Genomic DNA, 23,394 nt, shown 5'->3' on the forward strand with positions numbered 1-23,394 from the left:
AATATTCATATAATAATGCCCGCTGTCGTAAGATGAATGATCTAAGGCGAAAGTCACCGAAAGAATTTTGGAAAATATTTAAATCGCGAAAACAATCGGCAACCGGAGATGATATTTCAAATGAAGAATTAAAAAACTATTTTAATACACTCATGGCTGGTGGCGACACGCAAACGAATGATGATTATTCAAACTTTATTAGCCAGTTTGATAATGACCAATATATTGGATCGACATTTGAATGCCTAGATAGCCCAATCTCAGACACTGAAATTTTAAAAGCAATTAAGAAACTTGGTGTTAATAAATCACCATCGATTGACAATGTTCTGTATGAATATTTTAAGGTATGCGCACCACAAATAGTCCGCCCGCTTAACACATTTTTTAATCACATACTGGACTCAAAGTCATTTCCCCGTGCTTGGGCCTCGGGCATGATTATCCCCATTTATAAAAAAGGTGACCAATCCGACCCAAATAATTATAGGGGAATAACACTAACAAGCTGTTTTTCAAAATTGTTCACTATAGTAGTGAACGAGCGACTTAAATTATGGGCTGACGAAAACTCGGTTTTAACGGACGCTCAATTTGGATTTAAAAACAATTATGGCTGTATAGACCCAGTGTTTATTTTAAACTCGCTGATACAGAGACAAATATGTAATAAGAAAAAATTGTATTGCTGTTTTGTGGATTATCGTAAAGCATATGACTGCATAGATAGGAATAGACTGTGGTACAAACTAATACATTTAGGAATCGACGGAAAATTATTATCCATGCTCCGTTCTATGTACAGTGAAGTTAAACTTTGCGTAAAACATTTAGGAACATTGTCAAATTTTTTCAATAGCAACATTGGACTATTCCAGGGGGAGATCACCTCTCCGATCTGCTTTTCTTTCTTTCTAAATGATATTGAGATGCACTTACAGGAAAATATAGATGCAGGTATAAATATTGACCAAATCGCTATTTTCTTATTACTATTCGCTGTGGATGCAGTGCTAGTATCTGAATCCAAAGATGGACTGCAAAATTCTCTCAATAGTCTTTATTCACATTGTCAAAAATGGAATTTAACAGTAAACATCGAAAAAACTAAAGTAATGATCTTTCGAAAAGGGGGGAGGGTAGGTGCTACCGATAAATGGTTTTATAATAATCAAGAGGTAGAAATTGTTTAATCCTTCAACTACTTAGGGATTGTGTTTACCAGCGGCGGGTCATTCGCTCTAGCAATGAAAACACTTGCGGGGAAAGGATTGCGATCTTTACATGCGCTTATGTCTTTAATTAAGAATAACAAAGTACCAATAAATGTAATGTTTAACCTATTTGACGCGTATGTCCTATCAGTATTAAATTACTGCTCGGAAGTTTGGGGTTACGATCAAGGTGAAACTCTACAAAGAGTACACAAAAAGTTTTGTAAATGGGTCCTTAATGTAAAACCCTCTACAAATACTCTTGCATTGTATAGCGAACTGGGTAGATTTCCACTGTATATCGAAAGATACATTAGAATTGTTAAATACTTTTTAAAGATACATACAGTCAAACAAGAAAATTGTTTTTTTAATACTGTTTTAAACGAACAATCAAATAACATAAATGCTAACAATTATCGTTCAAACTGGGCATCAAAAGTGCGTCTGATACTTCAATCCTCGGGCTTACATGAAATATGGATGTATCCGAACTCTGTTAAAATAGAAACATTCATCCCAAAGCTAAGAGTTCGACTTCGCGATATCTATATTAGCGATTGGCGATCAGGAATAGAAAACTCAACGTCTCTAGATGTATATAGAGAAATAAAACTTAATTTTGAAAGGTCAGCATATATTAGCCAGTTGGAAAATCCAAAATACAGAAATGTATTGGCCCAATTATATTTATCATCCCACAAATTAAATATTGAAATCGGTCGTCATAATAATGTGCCTAGACAAGATAGAAAATGCACCCTCTGTAACCTAAATGATATAGAAGACGAGTTTCATTTTGTCCTAAAGTGCCCCATATGTATCCATATTTGGAAAGAATATATTTCAATATATTTTTATTCTCACGCGAGTATGCTTAAATATGTTCTACTTATGCAAAGCGAAAATAAAACTACTTTAAAAAAGCTACATGTAGCAACATACTGCCAAAAAGCTTTCCAACTAAGAAAAACGTTAATATCTACAGTTTAATTATAAAATCGGTGATTTACACATCACTCAAAGCTTTCATACATCCAAATCGTTTTGAATATTCAGGTTTATGTATGCTTTTTGCTGTTTGTGTTTTTATTTGCTTTTCAAATATTTAATGTATTGTATACTTGGTATGAAAGTAAGTTTGACGCAAACAAACCCTTGGATCATGTTTGTGTATTGTTTGTGCTGCTTTTCCTGTTATTTATTTTTCAAATACTTAATGTATTGTATAATTGTTACGAAAGTAATCTTGCCACATACATACCCCTGTATCATGTTTGTGTATGTTTGTGTGCTGTTTGTATTTTTATTTGTTTATCAAATATTTAAAGTTTTGTGTAACTGCTACGAAAGTAATTTTGTCGCATACATACTCCTAGATCATCTATATTTCTTTTTTCGCATAGATGGTCGACGCTGGGGTATGATACAATTTAAATTAAATTGACTAGTATATATATAGGGGAGTTTTTACTTTTAAAACTAAAATTGCCCTCTAACTGATACTATTTTAATATTTACTAAGGAGCAATATTCCTATAGACCAACTATAGTTTCGTTTTTCGTATAGGTGGTCAACAAAGGGGAAAGTACTATTATTAACACTAATACATTACTTAACTACAAGTAAGCATAACACGCTTCGACATATGATTTTCATTACAAACAGCTTTAAAGTTATCAGCATTTCCATCCGTCAAGTATAAATTTCATTTAACAACGAATGAAAAATAACATTCAAATACAAAGTTGGATTATGCGGTTATATATGCCCATCATACGAATTCATATTCATGTATTTTTCCTTGTTAAAAGACTCAAAGGTTTATATGCATACAAAAAACAAGTAATATCTTCCATATGAAGATTTAAACAATTATTATTTTCACTAGTGCAACTTGTTGCAGAATAATACAATTAGTGCTGCAATTATTAAACTACGTTTGAAATTATGTTATAACATTCTCACGAAAACACATTAACATGTTTACTCCTTATATTGTAAATTGATCTTTCTTCGAAATGAGTATATTTTTGTTTCTATTTACTTCATGCTGTTATTGTATACGATTGTAAATGACGATGAGCTTGTAATGCTTAAGTCTGAATAAACGATTCTGATTCTGATAAAAAAGTTCAATTGGTATTCAAATAAATAAACAATCAAAGTTCTTGATTTTGCCAACAAATAATGTTTTCCAATTGTGGGTCTACTCTTCTTTTCAATTATTTTTTTCTTTTAATAATTATTTCTTGTTATGTTTTGTATTCTTATATCAATAAAAATTAAAGTTTTTTTCACTATTTTGTTTAAAAAGTATTTAAAGAAATCAATGCAGGAATACATGACAAGTAAGGATTGTGTCAAAAAGGTGCCATTTAAGGCCCTATTATCAGTTTTGGGTGCCCCAACCTGTATAGGTGAGAAGACTGTTAGAAGACTGTGGGGACAGTGGGTTATGAGGAACAATTTATAACCAGTAATTGACAGGTTGTTGTTGAATCAAGCACAGAATTATCTGAGCATTAATAATTCATTAGAATTGAAAAAAAGTTCAATCAACCAGAAAAATCAAATTGACCAACTTTGACTTATTTGCAAAATTTAGAGAGATTGGCCTACAAATTGCATGAACAGGTATAAAATAGTGGGTATTAATAGCTTAAGACATTATTGGCAACATGTCTGTTTAATTTATATTATCAATATTGTTTAATTAGGCATGGAACATAAATTAAAATTGGGGGTAAAGTTCAATTGACCAGTATTGACCAGTAATGACCACTTCGGGAGTATTGACCGGGGCGGTTTAAACCGGTAAAAACCGCTGGTTAAAACCGGGGGCGGTCGATTGGTGCCAACCCTGATTAGATAAGATAAGATAAGATTTATTTTGAGTTGGCAAGGGTTAAACAACAAACATAAGCTCAGACAGCTTGTACAACCGACTATAAAACATGATGAATAAGAAATAACAAGTGTATAAAAGCTGAAAGACTGGAAACAATTTGTTCTACAATTAAAAGGCAGATATACATATAAATATATAGCATGATATTACAACATCAGATATGGTACTAAAAATTTAGATTTGTTTACATTAAAAGTCAGATAATTTTTTAAGAGAAAGAATAAAATATCAAATAGACACAGCATGCAGAGCATAAAAAACATATCAAGCATAAAGAGCATACATAGCATGCAGAGCATACAAAGCGTACGGAGCGTACAAAGCAACCAGAGTATACAAAGCGTAGGGCACATAAAGTATACATAGCATACATAGCAATTCAACGCAAATAAAGCATGCCAGGCATACAAAATATACTAGGCATACACAGCACACAAAAATACACCTAGCAAACAAGGCATATAAAGTATATAGAGCAAGAAACACATGCAAAGCACACAAAGTATACAAGCAAACAATGCATATAAAGTATATAAAGCACACAAAAACATGCAAAGCACACAAAGTATACAAAGCATACAGATCACACAAAGCATATAAAGCACATAGGGCCTACAAAGCATACATAGCATGCAAAGCACACAAAGCATACAAAGCTAAGAAAAACACTAACAGCATATAACATTTAAGTAAAAATAAAGCATATAGAGCATGGTAAGCAACCAAAGCACACAAAGCTAAGCAAAACTGACACTATATAACATTATAGCAGAAAATGAACTTAAAACTAAGTGATGTGATGCTCCCTTGCTGTGGAAATCCCATTCAGTCTACAGCATTTGCACCTACAGATTTTTCCATTCCATTAAGAGTTAATTGAATGATACCCTTGTATGAGATTTGTTTGCAGGGCTGGCCCAAATTATCATGAATGATCTGCAGAACATGTGCATATGCTGGCACAAAATCTGCTATTTAGAAGGAGTTCTATATCGGAAGACGACTGAGTGAGAAGCCTTCACTTTTTTAACAATGAACCATCTTTAAGAAGTTGTGTTTTTTGTAATCTTTTGTTGATAATAAATGTGTTTTGAAATATGAATATTGATTCATGTATATAGTTGTGTTTATATGACCATTAATCAATATAATTGTTACACTGACAGAAACGCCTCACAAAAGGAATAGATATAACAACGCGGTGTCCGAATATGAACATCCAAATAAGTATGTCAATATATAATTGTGAAAATTCCATGCACTAGAATGACCATGTAGTAAAAAGTAACTACAAAATAAAATGCAATTCTTATTACATTAACATGCAGAAAGACAACAGGGAAATGTTAGCAAACTTACCACAAAATCAACAGCGAGTATGATAATTTGTCCCAATTAAATGCCGCAAAATTTGTTTGTTGTGATTTATTGAAATTCCCGGGGTTGGTTAAGTCGTTGGGTTTACTCTGCCTTTGAATTTTGAATTTCTCGACCATACACAAATTAAATCAGGTAAAATGTTAAGTTTCACTTAAATGATAATTTATTGTCATCTTAAAATCACCTGTCGTTCTGCATGTATGTTAAAACGCAATAGTATCACATAATTTCGCGACTGCTAATACATTTATTACAGGTTACACAACAGTATGCATTTGCAGAACTTGTAACTTGCAAACGACGTGGATTACCCATTGAGATTTATTTTACTGTTTTGTATTGGCTATTTTGCACACAGAGAGTTAAGAAGCATCTGAAAAGATGTGACTGGATTAAAGTGTATGATCTTGAACCAAGGTTTGCCGAGTGGTAATCTGACGCTCTAACCACGTTGCCAAAGACGCTAAAGTATTGTGTGGCTTGATATTTGGCCTGATATTCTTGAGCCTGTATTATTAAATGTAAGGCGTTTCAACAGAAAGGATCACAGGTGGTAAGCGTGTAGTCCAACTTGTTGATGCTCTCAGCGCTCTCAAATATTAAGCTACTTTTTATATTGGTAATATTTGGAGCGTACAACGGTTGAACCATTCAAAATATGGTGGACTGTTTTCCTTCTGGTTAATATTTAAATCTGTTTCATAATATGGCAAGAGGTCAGTGATATTGTTGCGATTTAAACAGAAGTTTAACTGAAAAATGTATGCCTTTCTAACTTCAATTCGACGATATTTGAGGTAAAAATGGACTTCTGAACTAAAACTGAATGAGTTGGTAATGTTATTTTGCAATTTTACGCAAATTGATGAAAATTTAAACTTTCTGGTGTCCAACACATAATGGGTCCTTCACCGATGAGATGTTCCAAAGAATTTAGCCCATATAAAAAGTATCTCTACATTCTTTGCGCGTCTTATAATTGAGACTAGTTAGCGTGTGGCTATGATATTAGTTAGTAAAAACATCATTTTGAATAAAAAATAATCAAATTATAACAAAAAATCAACTTCTCTTAATATAAAATATCACTATCAAATATATATACATGTATATAACAAGGTATTTAACTCAAAATGACCCCAAAACAGGGTGCATCGCTTTGACAGACATGGCGCAAGACCGTCACAATTTACAGGCCAGACAAGGAGAAATAATTTACGGGCCGGTTGTTAATTTTACAGGCCTCAATTTAAAGTGTTTGATCCTGGAGGGACATTGCATAGTTAACTCAAAAAGTAAATGTTTAATGTGGTTGATTTATGAAAGGGCAAAAAAAGTGTGAACAGCCTGATTATAGATTAAATAAATTAAGTGTATTTTTTAGTTTGGGAATTTTTTTTACACATATAAACAGTTTTATTGATGTTTTTAACACAGATTTATTAATATATTAAAAACGTTTATCTTTTATCTTCCATTTCACTAAAATGCCATAATAGTAAACTGTATAGAGTGACAAACATAATAAAGCAGAATATGCACATGAATCTGATTATACACAGATCCACAAACATATAAATCGAATCATGTTTGTATGTTTAAATTTTCCAGGGATAATCTTGTTAGATTTCTTTTCACGAGTAGAATAATGTCCAAATTATGAACACTAATTCTGTGACATTCATAAATTTCTAATGACAATGTGTCAATTGTATATAAAACGTATTCTCCATCGTTCAATGACAAACGCTTTTCATTAATCCATGCTAATTATATGTTGTCCATTGATAGTTTGATTTTTAATTGTCATTTTCGCTGAGCATGGCAATTTTTTTTATTGACCGTCGACTTGCATGCAACAAAATGAAAAAAAAAGTAAATGTCCGACTACTTTCGCAACTATATGAAATTATTCACGTTTGGAATAATTTATGGAATTTATGATGTTGCAATGTATATATGCTACTGTCTTACGAAATTTGGCAAAAATTAACTTTTTATATTTGGAAATATCATTATCCGATAACCACAAAGTAATTTTGTTTGTGAAAACTACAAGGGGGTTACATTTTTTCAAAACAAAAATTACTGGACAGTAAGTCCGACTATCTTGCATTTCACCGTCCGACGTGCCGACGGGCTTACGCCATGTCTAGCTTTGAACAGCCATAACTTCATCAATTGTGCAGCAATTTCTATGAACTTGGACTTATTCAACCCAGCAATGAATTTCTTTTCTGAAAATGTACATCTTGCAATATTTTAACAAATGCTGGGTAAAATTTTAAGAAACAACACGATACACAACTTGCTTGACCTACTTGTCGCTGATCTGACCCGATCCAAGACTGAAATCTACAAGAAGTTTGTAAATCCAAACTAATGGGTATTTCTCGGAAAGTCATAGACAAATGTATTTGTCGTTTCAATGCTTAGGCAGAGTAATTCTGGCAAATCCGAACTCAACTTGCATAAAACACTTTCTGAATTAACCGTTAAACTCCAACTCCATTCTCTGCAAAAGATTCAAAAGGCAGAGCTATGCACATGCTATTATTGTCCCCTACTGGTTTCACCGGAGGAGGCTTATGGTTTGCGCTCTGTCAGTCTGTCTGTCCGTCACACTTTTCTGGATCCTGCGATAACTTCATATTTTTTCATGAAACATGGATAGATGGCAATATGGACATCATTTTATTTTGTTCCTACATCAAGAATTATGGTTGCTATGGCAACAAATAGACTAGAAATACTGCTGAAAATGATGGTTTTCTGGATCCTGCGATAACTTTTAAAAGTTCTTCATATTTTTTTCATTAAATATGGAACATGGATAGATGGCAATTTAAACATTATGCACGTCATTTCATTTTGTTCCTACGTCAAAAATTCTGGTTGCTATGGCAACAAATATATTTTTTTTTAATCTGACAATGGTGGAATTTCTGACAATGGTGGAGTCGGTAGGGGACATATATTGCTTGGCAATAGTCTTGTTTATTTTGACGATTGCCATTGAGTAGCATGTTGATTGTACAAAGAAAGCCAATTTTGATGTCAAGAAATGTGTCCATTTATGGCTTTAGACAGGAAGCGGCTTTCCTTTGATGACGTCAAACTTTCAAATCACAGGGAGTGCACATTTTCGGAAGACTTTTACTGACTCATTGTTTACAATTCCAGTAAAAAAAAAACACTTGCTAACATTAAACTTTGGATTAAATTATCAAAATAAAGCAAAAGTGAATGAAGTTAAAAAGATATGATTAAATTCGCGTCAGTAAAATGAGATGTTTTGCATTGTAAATCAAGTTAATCAATGAGTTTTTATGACAACAACAATTTTAACAACCATTACTGCGACGACGCAGGGATTGATCTACCTAGATTGTTTTCATGAACGATCTCAAATGTCGAGACTATAATTTTAATCAATTTTTGTAGGAAAAAAACTTGACTTATGACTGCATTTTTACGGTGTATTACAGTATATTTGATAGTGAAATATTTATTCAGAGAAGTCGATTTTTTGTTATAATTTGATTATTTTTTATTCAAAATGAAGTTTTTACTTATTAATATAGCCACATGCTAACCACGTGTGAAAAGAATGTTGCTTTTGGCATCATTTTTGGCATATAAAAAAATATATCACCATTTTGTGGATTTTGTTTTCAAATATTGCATTACACTTAGATTGTTGGCATGACAGATTTAGAAGTTGTGTTTTGGGAAAGTGTTTGCCACTAACCTTCATGAAATTTTTCCCCATTGCAAAAGGACCCAGACCCATTCCCAAAATAGTGAGAAAAAACACAGATTTAGCGTTTACTTGCCAGCTTTAGTAAATGGTTTAATTTGGCAACCATTTTGGGGGGAAGAAAGAGCCCTGAATCTCGTACCACAAATTTAATTTGCATTATAATTTGGATTCATTATAATAAGTTTATCCAATGTCAATTATTAAATTAATTTCATTTAAATCATTTTCATGCTCAGTATAAAAGTCAAATATTTGATGAAATATCAATACAGGGTTGGCATAATCTAAAACTAGAAAACACCGCTTGTTTGACCCAAGGGCGCCCCAGGGTTGGTAATGGGGCCATGCATAGTTGAGATTGACCGTATTGTTATAAGAGATGTTCAGTATCAATTTGAAGTAAATGGGTGTAGAATTGAAGAAGTTAATGTAAAATAACCTAAAACAATGAGTGAAAATCTCTGATCCGGCCCCACCCCAACCCCCATAACTTTTGACCAAGGGTCAGATCAAAATTCCAAATAGTGAACTGTCGCACATACGGTATGCTCATAGCTACCATGTGTGTAAGTGTCAAGGTTCTAGTGCTAATAGTGTAGGAGAAGATAGTGGCCAGGACAGACGGACAGACGGCCGAGATAACCACATAATAGATTTTAAAATCTAAATGCGCACTTTAAATTCAAGGTCAATGTCACAGTGGTCAAAAATTTTATGCGCATGGAAAGGTCTTGTCCAGATACACATGCATACCAAATATGAAAGCAATATCTGAAGGGACACAGCAGGTACGAGCCTTTTTCGAATCGTGGTCGCAGATTTCAAAACCTGAACGCTGATCTCAAGTTCACGGTCAAGGTCACAGGGGTCAAAAATTTTATGGCATGGAAAGGTGTTGTCCAGATACACATGCATACCAAATATGAAAGCAATATATGAAGGGACACAGAGGTTATGAGCCTTTTTATACCCCCATTACCATTGGTAATTATAGGAGTCACTTTGTCGGTCGGTTGGTCTGTCTGTCGGTTTGTCTGTCTGTCCCAAAATTTCATCCGATCTTCCCCAAATTTGGTCACAAGTTGTATCTAGATGATGTATAGGTCAAGTTTAAATATGGGTCATGCCGTGTCAAAAACTAGGTCACAGGGTCACTTAATGTGTTTTAAACCAAAAGTTTGTCCGGACGATAACTATGTCATTTATAGTTAGATTTTAAAATAACTTGGTACATTTGTTCACCATCATGGAAAGGTGTGTCATGTGAAAAAAGTATGTCAACATCTCAAAGGTCAAGGTTACACTTGGAGTTCAAAGGTCAAATGCATGTCCGGGCAATAACTTTATCATTTATTGTGAGATTTAAAAAGCATTTGGCGTGTTTGTTCACCATCATCGGACGGTGTGTCGCGCGAATGAATTTTGACAATATCTCCAAGGTCAAGGTCACACTTTGAGTTCAAAGAAAGGTCAAATGCATGTCCGGGCCATAACTGTATCATTTATTGTGAGATTTTAAAATCATTTGGAAAATTTGTTCACCATCATTGGACGGTATGTCACGCGAAAGAATTACGTCAATATCTCCAAGGTCAAGGTCACACTTTGAGTTCAAAGATCAAAAATGGCCATTAATGAGCTTGTCCGGGCAATAACTGTCATTCATTGTGAAATCATTTGGCACATTTGCTCACCATCATTGGACAGTGTCACACGAAAGAATTACAGGCCTTTTCCGCCTTATGCCACAGGTCCGAAATTCCGCCCCATTCCCAATTCAAATCTGGTTGGTTTTTTCCCCAATTGAAAAAAAAAATTCCCAATTCCCCCACCCCCCCCCCCCCCCAAAAAAAAAAATATATATTTTTTTTTATTTTTTTTTAAACCTTTAAATATAGAAGTTAAGCTGATCCAGTGAAGAAAATATAAAAATATTGCATAATTAAGTTATCTGTTGCCTTGAATTTGTTTTAAAAACAGTAATATATGTTTAATTGATATGTTTAATTGATTATTTAAGACTTTCCTTTTTTTCCCTAGATTTTTTCACCTCAAAAAAGGCCAGGCCTTTTCCCCAAAATCAGATTTAAAAAACAGCACTTATCACACATGTTTATAATATTTTGTAATATTTTAATAATATGTTATCAAAATAGTTGTTATTTACCAGTTAACGGCTTCTTTGAAATATAAGAAACAATATTTACATGCGATTATTTTTCCCAATTGAGCCAGTTTTGCGATTATTTTTATTCCCAAAATGGGGTTTTTCATGACACGAAATTCCCAAAATTCCAGTGTGGCGTTTTCCCAAAATTGAGCAGAAAAGGCCTGAATTACGTTGATATCTCCAAGGTCAAGGTCACATTTTAAGTTCAAATGTCAAAAATGGCCATAAATGAGCTTGTCCGAGCCATAACTATGTTGTTCAGGGCTATATAGGAGTCACTTTGTTGGTCGGTCGGTCTGTCTGTCTGTCCCGAAATTTCATCCGATCTTCACCAAACTTGGTCACAAGTTGTATTTAGATGATGTATAGCTCAAGTTTAAATATGGGTCATGCCATGTCAAAAACTAGGTCACAGGGTCACTTAGTGTGTTTTAAACCAAAAGTTTGTCCGGACCATAACTATGTCATTTATCGTTAGATATTAAAATAACTTGGTACATTTGTTCACCATCATGGGACGGTGTGTCGTGTGAAAAAAGTACGTCAACATCTCAAAGGTCAAGGTCACACTTGGAGTTCAAAGGACAAATGCATGTCCGGGCCATAACTTTATTATTTATTGTGAGATTTAAAAATCATTTGGCAAATTTGTTCACCATCATTGGACGGTGTGTCGCGCAAAAGAATTTCGTCAATATCTCCAAGGTCAAGGTCACACTTTGAGTTCAAAGAAAGGTCAAATGCATGTACGGGCCATAACTTTATCATTTATTGTGCGATTTTAAAATCATTTGGAATATTTGTTCACCATCATTGGACGGTATGTCACGTCGATATCTCCAAGGTCAAGGTCACACTTTGAGTTCAAAGATAAAAAATGGCCATAAATGAACTTGTCTGGGCAATAACTATGTCATTCATTGTGAGATTTTAAAATCATTTTGCACATTTGCTCACCATCATTGGACAGTGTGTCATGCGAAAGAATTACGTTGATATCTTTAAGGTCAAGGTCACACTTTAAGTTCAAAGGTAAAAAATGGCCATAAATGAGCTTGTCCGGGCCATAACTATGTTGTTCATTTGTGAGATTCTAAAATCATTTGGCACATTTGTTCAGCATCATTTACCGGTGTGCCACGCGAAAGAATTACGTTGATATCTCCAAGGTCAAGGTCAAACTTTGAGTTCAAAGGTAAAAAATGGCCATAAATGAGCTTGTCCGCCCTATAACTATGTCATTCATTGTGAGATTTTAAAATCATATGGCACATTTGTTTACCATTATTTGATGGTGTGTCGCGGGAAAGAATAACGTCGATATCTCCAAGGTCAAGGTCACACTGTGAGTTCAAGGTCAAAAATGGCCGTAAATGATCTTGTCCGGGCCATTACTATGTCATTCATTGTGAGATTTTAAAATCACTTGGTACATTTGTTCACAATCATTAGACAATGTGTCATGCGAAATGAATTACATAGATATCTTCAAGGTCAAGGTCGCACTTGGAGTTCAAAAGTGAAAAATGGCCATATATGAGCTTGTCCGAGCCATAACTATGTCATTCATTGTGAGATTTTAAAATGACTCTGTACATTAATTTTGTTCAAAGTCATTGGACAGGGTGTCATGCAAAAGAATTCAAGAGTTCAGAGGTCAAAATTGCCATAAATAATAATGGCATAATTATTCTTAAAAATCACCATTTAGACAGCGTGCAAAATAGTCTGTGTCAATGCGGCATGTGGGGGTATACGTCACGTCTGTGACAAAGCTCTAGTTCGAATCGCGGTTGCAGATTTCGAAACCTGAAAACTGGCCCAAAGTTCAAGGTCAAGGTCACAGGGGTAAAAATTTGTATGCACATGGAAAGGTGTTGTCCAGATACACATGCATACCAAATATGAAAGCAATATCTGAAGGGACACAGTAGTTATGAGCCTTTTTCAAATCCCGGTTGCAGATTTCGAAACCAGAAAACTGGCCTAAAGTTCAAGGTCAAGGTCAAAGGGGTAACAAATTGTGTGCGCATGGATAGGTGTTGTCTAGATACACATGCATACCAAATATGAAAGCAATATATGAAGGGACACAGTAGTTATGAGCCTTTTTTGAATCTCGGTCGCAGATTTCAAAACCTGAAAACTTACCTCAAGGTCAAGGTCACAGGGGTTAAAAAAATTATGCGCATGGAAAGGTGTTGTCAAGATACACATGCATACAAAATATGAAAGCAATATCTGAAGGGACACAGTAGTTATGAGCCTTTTTCGAATCTTGGTCGCATATTTCGAAACCTTAAAACTGACCCAAAGTTCAAGGTCACAGCGACTCACAGGGGTAAAAAATTGTATGCGCGTGGATAGGTGGTGTCTAGATACACATGCATACCAAATATGAAAGCAATATCTGAAGGGACTTAGTAGTTATGAGCCTTTTTTGCATCGCGGTCGCAGGAAAATCTCTTACTCCTCCCCACCCCAACCCCCATAACTTTTGACCCAGTGGTCAGATCATGGCTACCATGTGTGTAAGTTTCAAGGTTCTAGTGCTTAAAGTGTAGGAGGAGATAGTGGCCAGGATTGACAGACAGACAGACAGATGGACAGACGCTGGAGATAATCTCAATATCCCCACGCTTTTAAAAAGCGTGGGGATAAATAACTTACTTGCCCATAAGACTACTAAATATAAATATAACTTGTCCGTTTGGTAGTTGTCTGTATACTATATAACAATATGCATTTATGAAATCAAACATTTGACAAGGAGCAAAATAATTGGTTAATGCTTAAATGTTGTATATGATATAATATATTGGCTTGTTGAGGTCAGGGCATTGTTTCTAAAAATACAAAACTGGTTTCCGTTCAGTACTTTGACTTTAGATAGAGGTATTGTATTGGAAATGTGAATGTACATTGAGATAGCTTGGATGCAGACCTTTTTTCAAAGTTTATTAAATTCAACTAAATATATTGGTATAAACTTGAAAATCTAGTTTTCTGGCATGATAACATTGTTTTAATATATTATATATTTTCAGCTTTGAGCTACATATGCTATTTAACAACTACAGATTATGTGTTTGTGGTCATTTACCGGTATATATCAGATGACAGACAGAAAATGTACACTATTCTAACAAAGGAGAATAATAGTCATGCATGCTGTCTTGGGACAGCTTTTGTTTAGGCCAAAACAAACATTTCCAGTCGCCCGACTGTGTCTCCCGAATCGGCGCCGACCCTCAACTTTTTATTGGGGTCGTAAAAATAAAAATAAAAAATAAAAAATTATAATAATAATACATTCGTTCATATAAGATGTAATACCAAGCAAACAAAGCATAATTATATATACATGTATTTCTTATTATAAGCTTTAGTAGCCTTTCATTCTAGTACCTGGAAAAAAATAAATAAAAAATCCCTACCTACCGACCCTGTTTTTTTTCCCAAGGAGACCTGAAACGGACCTTTTTATCTTCGGCCTTATGGAAACAGTTATATCTGAGAAGCTACTCATTGAATTAGTTTGGCACTTAAGTTATCACTTCAACACTGCAAAAGAGTTGTGCTACTTACATGTAACATATCCAAAATAAAATTTAATGTTATTAATGTTCATTAACAATATAACCATATAGTAACTTGAACACTCTTTATTTTAGTAAAATATTACATTCTGGAGCATTCTGAATAGAGCAGGGATATTCATAATATAATAGTAGTATATATACTCTGTAATGGAAAAATGGCCCTAAAGAAACTGAAAAAAGCTACAGTATAAGTCTGTCTAAACTTTAAACAATAATTGTACATTTCAGCCGGAGACATGTGCAGCATTTTCCAATCCTTCCCATTGGGGCCTAAGCAAGGGCATATAACTGTGTCCGAACAAGGGGGAGAATTTGTAGCACTACCACAGGACAGTGCCAAAGTCAAGGTTTGTTATATATACCTCATTTGATTCCGTTTCAAATGAAATGGAACCAAAAAGCAATCAAAAAGATTGATATAGTTATACACATTCTTGAAATAAGCACTTATACTTCTAGTTATACAAAGATTTCTACAAGCCTGAGGCCTATTGAGCTGTGTCCAGATTTCTTGGTGGGTTAGCTCATTTGGTGTAGTGCTGGACTAGTAATCTTTTAATTGCATGTTCAATCCCTTGCCTGTCCACGTAACTTATGTGGGTTTTGTAAAAAAATCCTTTCTACGGCCATTTTTCCCCTATATCTGATTCAAATAAGGCAGCTGTCAATACATGTATCACGGAAAAAACTCTTTTTGGAAAAACCCACTAATCTGCTGGTAGAAATAAAGCTGACCCATTTATAATTCTTTCAAAATCACACACTGTATCAACCGTTAAAGTAAGCTGTAAGCTATCATTGGTTGATATAATGGACCAGCGTTGTTTGTACAGGGGTGATTAGTGGGGTTTTCTAAACTCGTGCATTTCTGGGATAGATCTTTTACTGGCATAAGTATGTGCAGTTAGTGCTGCTTAACCCATTTATGCCTAGTGTCTAGAAAAAAGGCCATGGCAAACAGCGTAGACCCAGATGAGACTCCACATGATGTGGCGTCTCATCAGGGTCTGCGCTGTTTGCTTAAAGGAATTTCTATAACAAATATTCTAAATATAGAAATAAATATACTAGACATCCCTCATTTTGGAAATTAATTGATCCAATTTAGAAGGATGGGAGAGTCCACTAGGCATAAATGGGTAAATCAGCTAACCGAGGAAAAGTGTGACTTGTTTAACATTCCACAATGATATGCCAGGAATACTGATCAAAGTGAACTTTTGACTGTATTCTTTTTAAATCAAAGTACTGACAGTACTGGTGTGACGATGCTTTTGAAGAGGATTGATATAAAAGCATCTATTTAAGTTTATCTACATCACCACAATTGTGTATGTGGGTATGAAAATTTTGGGTAGGAAAAAAATGGGTACGAAAATTTTGGTTACAAAAATTATGCCAAAAAAAAATTAAGTACGTAAAAAGATTTGGTTTCGAAAAAAATTTGGGTAGGAAACAAATTGGTTATAAAAAAAAATTTGGTTACAAGCACAAATTTGGGTACGAAAAAAAAATTGGGTACGAAAAAAAATGGGTACGAACAAAAAATTGGGGGTACGGGGAAGTAGTACCCGTGGGGAACTTGATCCTTTCAGCGAAACTGGGAGGCGGGTTACATTCTCGATCAAACATAACTTGAAATATCTTTAAAAAGGTATTTGACGTGTATTTTCTGTACCACTTATCTTAAAAAACTGTCTGTTACAGTAAAACGTTTGTGGGTTATAACATTACGTTTCAGTATATAAATTCAAAACTTGACATGCTCTTTAATTACACCATGCTCTTTAATTTCACATGTATATCATACCAAACTTTATATTTTGTTGTTTCCTTTCCTAAGTTAATGATGCTATGTGTACGGACGTGATTTCACAATCCCATGTGCATGAACATATACTTTTTCTCTTTTGATTATTGTTCTTTTTCTCTAATTCAATAAGCTTAGGCATGTTTGTTCGTTAAGTACGGCAATAATTTCATGATGATTCCTGATCGAAAGTGGGTATGAGTTATTAACGTTTTCAAACTATTATTAAATCTTTTCCCAGAATATGCTGTCCTATTTATAGCTGAGCTTCCTATACCTTTATCAATGATAATCAGCGAGGTATGCCGATAAGAAAAATCGAGCTATCTCAATCGGACTGGCTCGGTCTTTTACATAGGTTGCCATTGTGAAGAATTTTTTCATGATATGATAACTTAGACGATGCTTTGCAGCATCGTCAAAAAGTCAATAATACCGTAATTACTCTATGTTTTCGGACACTCTAAGTTTTCGGACACCCCCTTTTTTAGCAAAAATAATTATTTTTCGTGACTCTTTATTTTCGGACAAACGAATTTTCGACCGATATTTATGTCTCTAAGTTTTCGGACAGTATATTTTACAGCGCTATTTTACCAAATTTCGAACCAGTTTTCGATATCTTTTGACACTTCGATCATGGGGTTTTACAACCAGATTAACATCATAAAACATTTCGGGTGCATGCCTGAGGGCAATGGACCATTACATTTGCGTTATTGGGTAAATAACCTTGTAAACCGGTATTAAACAATGGTTTCGCCCGATAGCATAAGCGTTATGACAATTACCAGGGGTAGTGCCGATTAACAGTTCAATTATCTACCGCAATGGTACTACCCCTTCTCAGTAAAATAACTGTGACAAATACTAAATTTTTCAAATTGTGATGCACCCTATTACAAGTTTTACAAAAAATGGAAGGTGTTACACAACAACTATCGGAAATGAACAAACAAAGTTCATACAAGCGTGTATCGGTACATCACATGCTCATTTTTGAACTCATTGGTCAAAGTACAACCTTGAAGTAACTTTCTATCAAATAAATTAAGCATTTACAATTATTTAAAATGCAGTGCAAACATGTATAACTGTAATTTATACTATACGGCATGGTATTTTACAAGCGCGTGCTATTACCGGTAGTCGTTGATACAATTGACGCTATTTTCGGACACTTCCATTTTCGACTCTAAGTTTTCGGACACCTGTATTTTGTAAATATTTTTCGTATCTAAGTTTTCGGACACGAATAAAATAATTATTTTTAAGTGTCCGAAGACATAGAGTTATTACGGTAATCATGTATATGTACACAATCAAACTCTACAAACCAGATCCAAGGGTACCCAGATGTTCAAATCTCCAAGGAGTCCACTCGCAGTCTGACGCAGCGCGAGAACGCCAAGTCTGCCTTCCTGCCGCATGACGAGACCGTGTCCAAGCGGATCTACCATGCCTGGCAGGACATGGGCCTACCCGGGGCATTGGAGGAGATTATCAACAGCTCCCATGATGGTAGGAATCAGGAAAGGCTATTTTACATGGGTGAAAGTTTTCAGTATTAATACTGATTTCAGTATTTTGCATATTTTTGTCCTTAATAAACTATAGTAAAAACTGTTATATCATCATTATTCGACCAGATTTCAGTATTTTTAAAAGTCTGCACTTTCACCCATGTATTTTATTAGACATGACTTTTTGCATTGAATACCCTTAAACTGTGGGACAGGTGCCTTCAAAGCATAACGAAAAACTGTTCTTGTATGCATTAAAAAAGGTACTTTTTAATTTATGGCTGTTATTAATTTTGAATAAGTATGCAATTTGAATGTATAAGAAAATTATTGAAATGACCAAAAAAAATTGACGATATAAATCTTAGGGAACCCTAAAATTTAATATTGATGTAAAAGATAGGTATGGAAAAGAATCATGGCTGTTAATCACAGGTGCCACCTCTTTTTTGAGATACATTAATAAATAAGCCAATGTTACTTCCGAGGTGGCGCTCAGGCCCGGATATCTTGAAATTTCTGTAAAGATAAGGGCCTTTGTATGTACATTGAAAAATAAATAAATATAACAAATAACATATCCATCAAATGAACGTAATTTGATGATGTCATTGCGATACGACTATTAGCTGATACACAACTTACGGCCTTGCAAATGCTTAAATCATATTAAAATATTTGTTTTTTCCTTATGCCAATATATTTGAATATTGGATTTATAAACCCATAGATTCAAGTATTTTCACTTCCCTTATAATATTTCATAACCACATTAATCTACTTGGCCTAGTTCAGAAAGAAAAAGAAATGTCAATCTTGCTGTTTTCAAATAATTTAACACTTCTGATCAATGGAACTTGTATTGAACATTGATTAAAGAAAAAATACCGTAAATTTGCGGCCATAAGTCGACCTAAAAACGCTCCCAAAATTGACTTTAAAAGTCAACTCGACTTATGGATGAGGTACTAAATAAAAATAAAAATAAAAACATATTTCTGTGCCGTTTTTTTTTAAAGTAATTAATCTCCGAAGCGGAGGAATGATGACTATTTACGGTAAAGGCGACTCGTCTTTTACTTAAATGTCCGCTGATAACAAAATACTGCATGTTTACATTGGGTTTTAATTCATTAATCTTCGTTATAAGTCCAAATAAAAACATGTAAAAATAACTTCGAAAATATTAAACATTTGTGACGTACGGTAAAGTGGCGAAATTTATACATAGCAATTTGTCTATTGATACATCGTCCGTTGTCTGCTAAGAACAATAGAAAATCGACTGCTGACACTTGTACCCATTTAAAGTTAATCCGTGTAAATACAAACTGTCAACAGATGCAGGTGTCTTTATGCCACCAATTATCGCTTCTCGGCCTTTTGACTAAGATCAAAGTGTAAAGTGTAGTGTTGGCATCCTTTTGATCATTTGTCTTTATTGCGTCACGCCTAAAAATAGTTATCCGTTAATGATATGCAAAACGGTTCTGCTACAAACTACTTCGGACCAATCAAAAATAATTACTCTATCGTTGGATACGCCTTTAACCAATCGCTATTGTTCAACTCCACATGGTATATTTTTTGATTGGATGAAGGTGTGGTTTCGTTGATTTATTCACAACTGTCCCACAATTTATGCATAATCGTTTTCGTAAATAAATAGATCTTATCTGAGTGAAGATTTCATTCATTGTTTGATTATAATAATATTACGCACTCACCCTGGATTATTTAAAAGTGTAATTGGACATATTAAATACACAATTACTTTCAATTAGCTGCTTAGTATTATTAGATAAGACGTTTTTCCAGAATGCAGAAAATATTCCTCGGGTATCTCGTGATTTACGAATATGTATATAACAGTCGAATAGCGAGCGATGCGAGTGTTGGTAAATTCACGTGTTTCATACATAATGGCGAAAGCGTTTTTGAGAGCAAGTTACAATTATTTTGACCATATAATGAATTTCTGCGTTCAAGATTTTAACGAATTTTCACATCAATAGCACTAACATTTGAATACAAAAATATCTGCTCATAATATAAACGCTGAAAGTTATTACGTTAAATGGGAAACTAATTTTGATTTGTGAAATATATATTAAGTTCGAAATAATCAATGAAATGTTATTATGATTTTGAACAATAAAATATATTTTTCGTGATAATAAATAATTGAAACGTTGAATGTTTCGTTTTAAATATATTCTTATTATTAATATCCCAAAAAATGTCAACTGCCAGTGCAAAAGCCCTCAGAACCATGACTAAAACGTCACTAAAACATGTCTGAGATATTGAGGAAATTTACCCCCGACTTATGGCAGAGTCAAGGCAGAAAACCAAGTTTTTCTAGCCACATTATACCCCTCGACTTATGGCCGAGGTAGACTTATGGCCGCGAATATACGGTAAGTGAAAGACTTAGTGCTCTTTATGAAAGTATGAAAGAGGTTGAATTTTCGATAGTGATAGTTTTGACATTAGGAAATGACCACAATGATTTAGATTGATAATTGTGTCTAAGAAATAAATCTTGTAGTTTGTTTTGGCGGTCAAGATAGAATCGTTAAAATATTCAAGCTGAATCCAGTCAGAGAAGATAAAATATCACGTATTGTAATTAATCACTTTGATTAATTTCTACAAAATATACACGAATAAAAAATTAACAATACATGTACCAATTTGCTAACAAGCCCTCTAATTGCAATACATATATAAGGACTGTTTTTGTCCTGTCATTATAATTATGTCCCCCACCACTATAGTGGGGGACATTTTGTTTTTGCCCTGTCTGTTGGTTGGTTGGTTGGTTGGTTGGTTGGTTGGTTTGTTTGTTTGTTTGTTTGTTTGTTTGTTTGCTCCAGCTTTAACATTTTGTCATAACTTTTGCTGAAGATAGCAACTTCATATTTGACATGCATGTGTATCTCATGGAGCTGCAAATTTTTAGCGGTGAAAGGTCAAGGTCATCCTTCAAGGTCAAAGGCCAAATATATAGCTTCAAAGTGGCGCAGTAGGGGAAATAGTGTTTCTGACAAACACATATCTTGTTAATATGTTTCAATGCCACTGAAATCTACTGATGCTGAGAGAGAGGCATATATAGATAGCACTGTCCTTATGTTGTCCATCCGTCTGTATTACTCAGCTAAAATGACTCGCATCATGCAAAAACGGGTCTTATGCCATATGGAGTTAGCATAACTCAATTCCAGGCTGAACATCCGCTTTCTTGGCCCGTATTCACCAAACAATTCTTAGACTTAAGTCTAAGAATAAAGAAAATTCTTTATATTAGAATATTCAAGAATTTCTTTAATTTTGAGTTGAACTCTGCAGTAAACATCTCTACCTATATTATTTTTTATACAAAACATTTTGTTAATGACATAATCGCCAGTGGAGGCCTGTATATATTCAAACACTGAACACATTTTTCTTGGTTCTAGGTCTATTCTTTATTCTTAAGTCTAAGAATCGGTTGGTGAATACGGGCCCTGGTCAGGAGCCACACTGTGGGCTATATAATCGCCCAAAGTTTCCTGATTTAATTAGCAGAATTGGTAGCTCCAGACCCAACTGCAAAAAATATATACTGGCTGATCTGGGGCTGTACTGTCCGCACATGGTGTAAAACCCATTCTTGCATGAAGTGGCTCATATGTCTATTACGCTTGTTCCACTCTAGTACCAACCTGGATATGCAGCGTGTCCCAAAAGTTGCTGATGCTGACCAGACTGACTGGATCTCTTCATGGTTCCTTCTTCCCACATCTGTCAGTAAGCACTTGCATTGATATTTTAACTAAAACTAGAATACGTGTTAGAGGGTTAATTATCACTGTGCTCTTGTAAATAAAACACAAATAATTGTAAGAGCCTTAAAAATGACCTTGCAATTCTAACTGAAACATGAATACTTGTCAGTGATTTTTTTTTGCCGCCGATTTTCGGCTGCTTCCCAATCGCAAAAATCTATGTTTTCTCCCCAAATGCTGACCGAAATTTCCCAAATAAATCCTGATTTCCAAAAAAAAAAGAAGTCTCTTAAAACTTATGATTTCTTAACTCTTGATCTCAACTTTTTATTTAAACATCCTACAAAATATATAACTTTAATTTTATCCTTTTTGTTGATCAAAAATTCCCAAATTTGCCACTTTTAACAATTAAAACATTCCCAACCGACCAGACTCCTTTTTCAAAATGGCTAGAAAAACCCCTGAACATGCACTTAAAAACAATTTTAATTCTGTTACTTATATCAAATTTAAAATGCCTAATTTTTCCCAATATCATGGTTTATCGCACTATTTTTCCCAATTTCATGGTTAATCGCGCTAATCGCTATAATTCAAATGGCACAGGCTGTAACAAATAAAAGCAAATAAAATCACTGCTTGTAAGCAAGAGGGTTAAAAATGACATTTCAATTTTAACTGAAACATGACTGGATGTAAGTAAAAGGGTTAAAAATGACATTGCCATTGTAACTGAAACATGACTACATGTATGTAAAAGGGTTAAAAACGACCTTGCCATTGTAACTGAAAAATGAATGCATGTATGTAAAAGGGTTGAAAACGACCTTGCCATTCATACTGAAACATGAATGCATGTAAGTAAGAGCCTGAAAAATGACTTTTCAACTGTTTTTTTTTTTTTTTTTTTTTTAAATTCAATATCATACATACAATCTATACATGTATATGATCATACAACATAGTGATTGTACAAAGCAATAAAGTTTAGACATGTTATACATGATATGCTAATATATATATATATATATATTTTAAAGCGTAAAGAAAAGAACAACAGAAGAATAGTAATGAAAAATGATGAGTTGTATAAAGTCGGAAGAAAGCATACTGGATTTGTGTGTTTTGTTGTATATTCACAATGATCTTATAAGATTGAAAAAAATATACAAAATTATTTTAGAAAGATAAACTAACATTAGAGTGAAATGTATATAAGTGGACTAACATAATGAGAATTGAAT

The 23,394-nt window shown here is 34.1% G+C and overlaps 2 protein-coding genes across 5 annotated transcripts in view; one reads left to right on the top strand and one right to left on the bottom strand.

Moving 5' to 3' along the window:
- The window catches only part of LOC127856378 (uncharacterized), a 47,833-nt gene extending 42,249 nt beyond the window's left edge, over window positions 1–5,584 (bottom strand). Inside the window, exon 1 of one of the 2 annotated variants that reach the window (XM_052392522.1) lies at window positions 5,486–5,584. The gene's annotated coding sequence lies outside the window, so the exon portion shown is untranslated. The remainder of the gene's footprint in view (window positions 1–5,485) is intronic. The other variant, XM_052392523.1, reaches the window with a different exon arrangement.
- The window catches only part of LOC127856380 (aladin-like), a 76,274-nt gene that overhangs the window by 9,512 nt on the left and 43,368 nt on the right, over window positions 1–23,394 (top strand). For 2 of the 3 annotated variants that reach the window (XR_008037991.1, XM_052392525.1), the window contains exons 1-4: window positions 5,513–5,638; window positions 15,270–15,388; window positions 18,192–18,372; window positions 22,078–22,169. Coding sequence is in view for 2 of the 3 variants with exons in the window: in XM_052392525.1 (XP_052248485.1) it covers window positions 15,278–15,388; window positions 18,192–18,372; window positions 22,078–22,169 (384 nt within the window). In the remaining variant the exon portion in view is untranslated. Of the gene's footprint in view, window positions 1–5,512; window positions 5,639–15,269; window positions 15,389–18,191; window positions 18,373–22,077; window positions 22,170–23,394 lie in introns of those variants that run through there. The other variant, XM_052392527.1, reaches the window with a different exon arrangement.

Source organism: Dreissena polymorpha, chromosome 13 (assembly GCF_020536995.1).
Source record: "Dreissena polymorpha isolate Duluth1 chromosome 13, UMN_Dpol_1.0, whole genome shotgun sequence".
NCBI classification, from domain to species: Eukaryota; Metazoa; Mollusca; class Bivalvia; order Myida; family Dreissenidae; genus Dreissena; species Dreissena polymorpha.